The 7515-nt window shown below is 40.5% G+C and overlaps 1 protein-coding gene across 1 annotated transcript; it reads left to right on the top strand.

Annotated features, from left to right (window-relative positions):
- Positions 1–5209: 5209 nt before the first annotated feature.
- LOC116569217 (olfactory receptor 9A4-like) lies at positions 5210–6154 on the top strand. Its single transcript, XM_032305319.1, has one exon. It carries the CDS (start codon positions 5210–5212, stop codon positions 6152–6154), a length of 945 nt encoding a protein of 314 aa, XP_032161210.1.
- Positions 6155–7515: the final 1361 nt, after the last annotated feature.

The raw sequence follows: 7515 nt of genomic DNA on the forward strand, positions 1-7515 counted from the left end.
TTTGGTTGGATAGAAGATTTTCGATTGACCATGTCTTATTCTTTCATCACTTAACTATGTCACCCCATTGCTTTCTTGTCTTTCCTGTTTCCTGTCACCTGTGAATCTTAGTAGGGTCCCTTGGCTGTGAGAAGTCATTTTTTTTTTCTGGTTGCTTTGAAGATTTTTTCTTGTTTTTCAGCAATTTTACTATTATGTATTTGTGTGTGGATCTCTTTGCATTAATTTTCTTTTCATTTAAATTTTAATGCTAAATTACAAATATATACAAATAGACAAAATAACACATTGGCCAACTACAAAAAACTCATAGCAATCTTGCTTCCTCTCTTCTTCCATCCATATTCCTCCTCCAACTGGCTTATTTTGAAACACATTCTGGGCATCCTCTTATTTCATCCATAAATATTTCAACAAGAATTCATAATTATTTTACTTTGGTTGAAGTGTACTGTCTTCCTGCCTGCCGTAGCTCTTTAACTAGCAAGACCATTGTTGCAAATGAGAAGGTCCAGTACCACCTAGCTTATTTTAACAAAAATTCCTAAAGGGGCACATCACTTGGGCCAATTTTCCCAATGAAGGGACTAAGGCTAGGAAAGCAAGGTTCCTGGATGAGGTCCCAATGCCCCACAACCCCGCCCCACAACCCCCATCACCAAAGTGGCACTCCAGGCTGGGCAAGAAGGGCCTGCGGGAAGGACCTCCCCAAAGGGGGTCACACCCAAGGCCCTCTAACTTGTGCCATCAAGCTCAAACACTCAGAGAGGGCGCATCCCCATTCCTCGAGTCTGCTTGCCCAAGGGGCACCCACCTCCTCTGCACCAGCCTGGCCACTGTGACATGTCTCTTTGCATTCATTTTACTTGGAGTTCATTGACTTGCCTGGATGCATAAATTAATGTTTTTCATCAAATTTGGAAAGTTTTTAATCATCATTTCTTTGAATATTTCTTACTCTTCTTCGTGTCTCCTATTTTTCTGGTGTTCCCATTGCTTGTACTTAGTGCACACAGTAGACTCTTGTATTTCTCTGTGGCTCTCCTCATTTTTCTTCATTCTTTTTTTTGTTACCTTCTATTATGGACATAGACTTTTCTAAGGAAAACACAAATCTCAGGACACTAAAAGACTAAATTTGACTTCATCAGAATAAAACATCTATGTACAAAGGCACAAAGAAGTGGAAAAATGTTCCATGCTCATGGATTGGAAGAACAAATATTGTTAAAATGTCTCTGCCACCTAGAGTAATCTACATTCAATGCAATCCATATAAAAATACCATCAACTGTTTTCACAGAGCTGGAACAAATAATCCTAAGCTTTATTTGGAACCAGAAAAGACCCTGAATAGCCAAAGGAAGGTTGAAAAAGGAAACCACAGCTGATGGCTTGAGAATTCAGGACGTCAAGCTCTATTACAGAGCTGTATCATCAAGACATATGGTACTGGCACAAAAACAGACACATAGATCAATGGAACAGAACAGAGAGCCCAGAAATGGACCCTCAATGCTATGGTCAACTAATCTTTGACAAAGCAGGAGAGAATGTCCAATGGAAAAAAGACAGTCTCTACAACAAATGGTGTTGGGAAAACTGGACAGACACATGCAGAAGAATGAAACTGGACCATTTCCTCACACCACACACAACACTAGAGTCACAATGGATGGAAGACCTCAATGTGAGAAAGGAATCCATCTCCTTGAGGAGAACACAGGCAGCAGCCTCTTTGACCTCAGCTGCAGCAACTTCTTCCTAGAAACATTGCCAAAGGCCGAGGGAAGCAAGGGCAAAAGAGAACTATCAGGACTTCATCGAGGTAAAAAACTTTTGCACAGTTTTGGTCATTTTTATCTTTCAAAACATTTTCCACTTGAACAGGTTTTCCTTTGATTTCTCTTTAAAGGTATCTTAATTTTGTTTTCTTCAATGTAAAACAAATTCTGAATTAGTCTTAGTTTCATAGTACATCAGGAAATCAAGAGTGCTCTTATCGTACAGTGTTAGAGGCAGTGCAAATCAATCCATAGTTTTTGGATTATAATTTGCTGTTAATGGAAACCAATACCTTCAATATATCTGTCTTTTAACCTAGCAGTGTAAATCTAGGGATTTAGTTCAGAAATGTCAAAGGATATGGACTTACACATCTCTAAGTGTATTTAAAGCATCATTTTTCATAGTAAAATGAAAACAACAACAGTGATCAAAAATGGGGTATCCATGTAATGGAATGCTACTCAAAAAAAAAAAAAAAGAAGAAGAAGAAGTGACATCATGTGTTGATATGGGACACTATCTTTTATATATTATCAAGTGAGAGAGAAAAGGTTTTAAAATAAATTTTCACAGCATTTTCTGTAGAGATTATGTAGATCATACTTATAATTTTTTTTCTAATATTGTATGGCAATATAGTTGTGCTTGGACCATCTGAGGAATGGGAAGGAAGATTATTGCCACTTTATACCCTTTTGCACCTATTGACATTCTCAGAATTAACAAGCATATTACAAATGAAATTCCAAATCCAGATAAATGTTTTGTGACTGTCACTTGTTCTGTCTCACTCTAACATAAAGCAGACTTAAAATTTACATTTGTCAGTTGTTCTAGGTTGTAAATATAACTGCCGACATTAGCTGTCCTTATGCTGTCCCCACTTTGAAGTGCCAGCTGGCAATCAGGGACACACCATAGAAGTAAATGGCTGGTGGAGTCTTACTAGAATGCATACAGATGCACATATGTCCAGAAGAGTGGAAACCCGAGATGATAGCAGAAATGGAGTGGGATTTGGAAGCAGAACCTCTTCCTTTTTCATGGAGAGTATACAGGGTTAGGATCAGAAGTCTCTCTCTAAAATTAGCAAAGGAGGAGACAGGTTTTATAGAGGATTTCTGGTGAAGTTAAAGCTTTGACTGAGACCAATATGCATGCTTTTTGGATATTGGTGCACATTTTAGAGGTCAATTGTAATGTGTCCTATTGGCAGGTTGGGGGATGATATTTTCCCTCTGAGTAGCTAAGAGAATCAGGAAAGAGTCTAGGATACAGGGCAGAAGGGGTGACAGATGCTTAGTGCCCGAGATGTCTTTTCATAACCTAGACTTGAGGCCCTTGTCAAGACAGTCTTGTTGCTGAAAATGTCTGATTGGTGACATTTCATGTTTTCTCATTAAGCAAAAAGTTTAGAAAGTTCTGACACTTAATTGGTCAAAAATGGGAATAACTGAAAGTTTGTTCTGTTCTCCCCAGACTGATTGCTTAGGGATGAACCTGGGCTAATTAAGAAGAGGCACCTCAGTGACTAAGTTCCCTTGGGAAGGAGGGTAGTGGGAGGGAAAGAGAGAGAGAGAGACCCTTAGCTCTTCACAAAACTGTTAATAATGGACTTTTTCCTAAGCTGTTTCTGAACAAGTTGTTCAGGCCCCTGTGCATGGCTCAGCAGTAGCTAGACAGTAGTTATCCTTAGCCAAGCCCTGGAGAGCCTGAGAAGTGGTGGAGAGGCCTCTCTCTGGAGGTGAGTGCCTTCTCAGTGTTTTCCTCTAGGAAGAAAAAAGTCAAAGAAGACCAGGATAGGAGTTCGAGACTTAGCAGCCTCCTACAACGAGGAGGCTTAGAATCTGAAGAATGGATGAGGCTCCTCTCCGAATCCCCCACGCACAGATGAGAACAGAGTTCTGTCCCATAATAGCAATAGACACTGCTGCTTGAGAACTTCCTCTTCTATGTTTTTTTCACCTAGTGCTCATTATGAATACATTGTAGAAATATAGATCACTGAGCTGTCCCAACAATTCTGTCCTTGACCTGTTTTCCCATTCTTAAAAGGCCCACAGAAACTCAGAGGAGGTTGTAGGAGTAAGGGAAGTGAGGAAGGGAAAATTGTAATGTGAGCCATGAAGGGAAACCAAGAAGGGTAGGCTCTAAGAGGTATGGCTCAACTATTCAGTTGAGTAACAAGTTCTATTTAATCACATATCACACATTCATTCATCCATCATGTACCAACAATTTATCAACACTATATTATAGCTCAACAATATCATCTATATAAACATGTCCCTGTTCTCATAGAGTTTCTATTCTGGAGTCACAGAAGAACAATTTAAAAAACATAATTAAATTTCCTGTCCATCTTCCTTGATTTGCATTTAATCAGCATGATTAATAAACTAACACCGTAATTTTACTTACTTATCTTGTATATGGTCTAACATCCACCATGCCCTTGAATATAAGCACCACAGCACAGGGATTTTTGTTTGTTGTAGTCACTGCTGCATTTGCTTCATGCTACTTGAAGGAATGAAGTAAGTACACATATCATATCAGGTAATAATAAGTGCTACTAACAAATGCTAAAGTCCAAAAATGAGCAAATCATTCCTAGTTAGGGTAGGATAACTGACAAGAGTCCTTGAGGAGATGACATTTGAGTAATGGGATAGATAAAGTGAGATATAGAAATTCAGACATCCTAAAGGGTTACTGGCCTCTGATCTATTGTTGTCAGTGCCAGGTGCCACTTTAATTCCTTCCCAACACTTTTCAGGGTATGTGGAATTAGAGAAGAATGATTCTGCCCTGGGACATTATCTCAAGCTCCAGAGTTCTCATTGTAGATCACTGATGCTCTGTACAATGGAGGTTTACAATCTGGGGAAAGCAGGGAAGTTGGTCTTAGATGTTGTTCCATTTTTCTACTGCCCCAAGATGGGTCTATACAGTACAAGTATGGATGCAGCATAGGGTTTGATGTTCTGTGTTTTGGACATCATTGAGAACACCATTATGTCATCATGCTACATGCCCACAGTAAGAAGTGAACAATACAGGACTGGAGAGACTGATCAACTCATATTCACAGCTTGCCAGTTTAAACAGACTTATCCTCTGTCTCCCAAGAGAAGGCACATCCAGTGGGGTAAAACGATGGAAAGTTTTCTTATCCCCAATAGTGATGAAGAAGTCTTTGCCTTATCAAGACAGGATGTCTTGAGGTAGGTTGCATGTGCCCACATTCAGGTGTGATCTTGTGCAGAGTGGGAGCGGTAGGGACATGTTACTTGATCTTCTGCTGGAAATAGTTTGTCATCCTAACCTGCCTTCTTTCTCTTTTGAGAGCAGGGCCATGTGGAGCCATGTTACCAATCTTTGATCTCTAGGTTTTACAAGGAGCAGAAACAAGGACTAAATGATGAGCAATCTGTCTAGTGCCACCGAGTTCTGCCTTCTAGGATTCCCTGGGTCCCAAGAACTACACCACTTTCTTTTTGCTGTATTCTTTTCGTTCTACTTAATGACATTAATGGGAAACACAGTCATCATTGTGATTGTGTGTGTTGATAAACGTCTGCAGTCCCCCATGTATTTCTTCCTTGGTCATCTCTCTGCCTTGGAGATCTTTGTTACAACTATTATTGTGCCCATGATGCTTTGGGGTTTGCTGCTCCCTGGGATGCAGACAATATCTCTGGCTGCATGTGTTACCCAGCTCTTCCTGTACCTTGCTGTGGGGACCACAGAGTTTGCATTACTGGGAGCGATGGCTGTGGACCGTTACGTGGCTGTCTGTAACCCTCTGAGGTACAACGTCATTATGAACAGCCGCACCTGCATCTGGGTGGTCGTTGTGTCATGGATGTTTGGGTTCCTTTCTGAAATATGGCCTGTCTATGCTACATTTCAGTTAACCTTCTGCAAGTCAAATCTGTTAGACCACTCTTTCTGTGATCGGGGGCAGCTGCTCAAATTGTCCTGCGATGACACACTTTTCACAGAATTTGTTCTTTTCTTAATGGCTATTGTCATTATCATTGGCTCTCTGGCCCCAACAATTGTCTCCTATACCTACATCATCTCTACCATCCTCAAGATCCCCACAGCGTCTGGCCGGAGGAAAGCCTTCTCTACTTGTGCCTCTCATTTCACCTTTGTTGTGATAGGCTATGGCAGTTGCTTGTTCCTATTTGTGAAACCCAAGCAAACACAGGCAGCAGAATACAATAAAATAGTTTCCCTGTTCATTTCTGTGTTGACCCCTTTCCTGAACCCTTTCATCTTCACCCTCAGGAATGACAAAGTCAAAGAGGCCCTTCAGGATCAAATGAATCGATGTTGTCCACTGGTCAAGGATTAAATCTCTCTACATCAGTTTTGTGTGGAAGCATCCTCACTGGATTATTCAATATCCTGGGAAACCCTAGTTCCTCTGTTATCATTACCATCTTTTCAAAATCAAAAACTATGTACAACTCTCAATCAGGCCATAGAAGAATACAAAGCAGAGAAAACTGAAACCAACTCTGCACACTAGAATCTCATTCCTCAGATGATTTCTGATGATTCCACTATTGAACTATGTGAACATATCCTTAGGAAGTGGGAGGAAGTGGACAAAGGAAACATGTAATATTTTTGTAGGATCCTATAACTCCATTAATTGCCTATAATCTGTTTCAGAAAATGTGTTTCCTGAGGGAGGAAAGGGATGGGAAGAAGCTATGGGTCTGGAAGCAGTCTCAAAGACATATTTAAGACATTGATTTAAGCAGTTGATTTAAGCAGGGTGTCAGTCCAGAATAATCAGAGTACCAAGGGAGAGATGCTCACTTTGTTTTTGTTTCTGGTTTTTTTTTTTTTTTTTTTTTGGTCAGCTGTGTAGGGCTTTCTATGTATTTTGTGCATTTTCTTTAGGAGACCACCACATGTATTTTAAATATTTTATGTTTCCCTTTTCCTCTTCTGGATTATCATGTTATCTTGGCCCCATTGCTACTGCAAAGTAAATACAATGTTATATACCTTTTGCCACAGCACCAATGTGGAGTGGTGATAAGGGGATTGGGATACTTTTCTTTTAGTAAGTCTTGGCCATGCGAAGATATGAAATCTTTTGGCCTATGTGGGGATTGAGACAAATAAGAATTAAATGACTTCAGTCTAGAGAGAGCATCCTGTGTTTTATAGCTGCTTAAATCAATGTCTTAAATATGTCTTTGAGACTGCTTCCAGACCCAGACTTTGGCCTTCATGATGCCTTTGGTTCTTTGTCTCCCAAATCCAAGTGTCTCAGTACCTTGCCAAAGATCTTCTCTGTGGGGGAGCATCAAAGGAGTGAGCAGCTACCCTCCTAACTGGCAGTTCTTTATGAATTCCAGGGCATGGTTTCATGGCAATGCAGTTGTAGGTAGTTTGTAAGGTTAGAGGAAGGTCATTGAGGGACAGTGTTGATGAAATGGTAAGAGTCAGCACCTCCTGGAAGCCCTGAATTGGGTGGAGATATTGAGCTTTCCAGCAGTGGGTATTGGTGTTGCATAGGATGACAAAGAGTCTTATGTGAAGATGGCTTCCATTTGGAGAGGACCTGCAAGACCACCAAGTATGATGTAGTTGATGTCACTGCATAGGGGCACAAAAACCAGCCCAAGCTCTGCTAGCCAATCAGTGGGTTGTGATGGGACTGCATTGGCTGGAGAAAGTGTTGAAGACTGACACAAA

This window comes from Mustela erminea, chromosome 11 (assembly GCF_009829155.1).
Source record: "Mustela erminea isolate mMusErm1 chromosome 11, mMusErm1.Pri, whole genome shotgun sequence".
NCBI classification, from domain to species: Eukaryota; Metazoa; Chordata; class Mammalia; order Carnivora; family Mustelidae; genus Mustela; species Mustela erminea.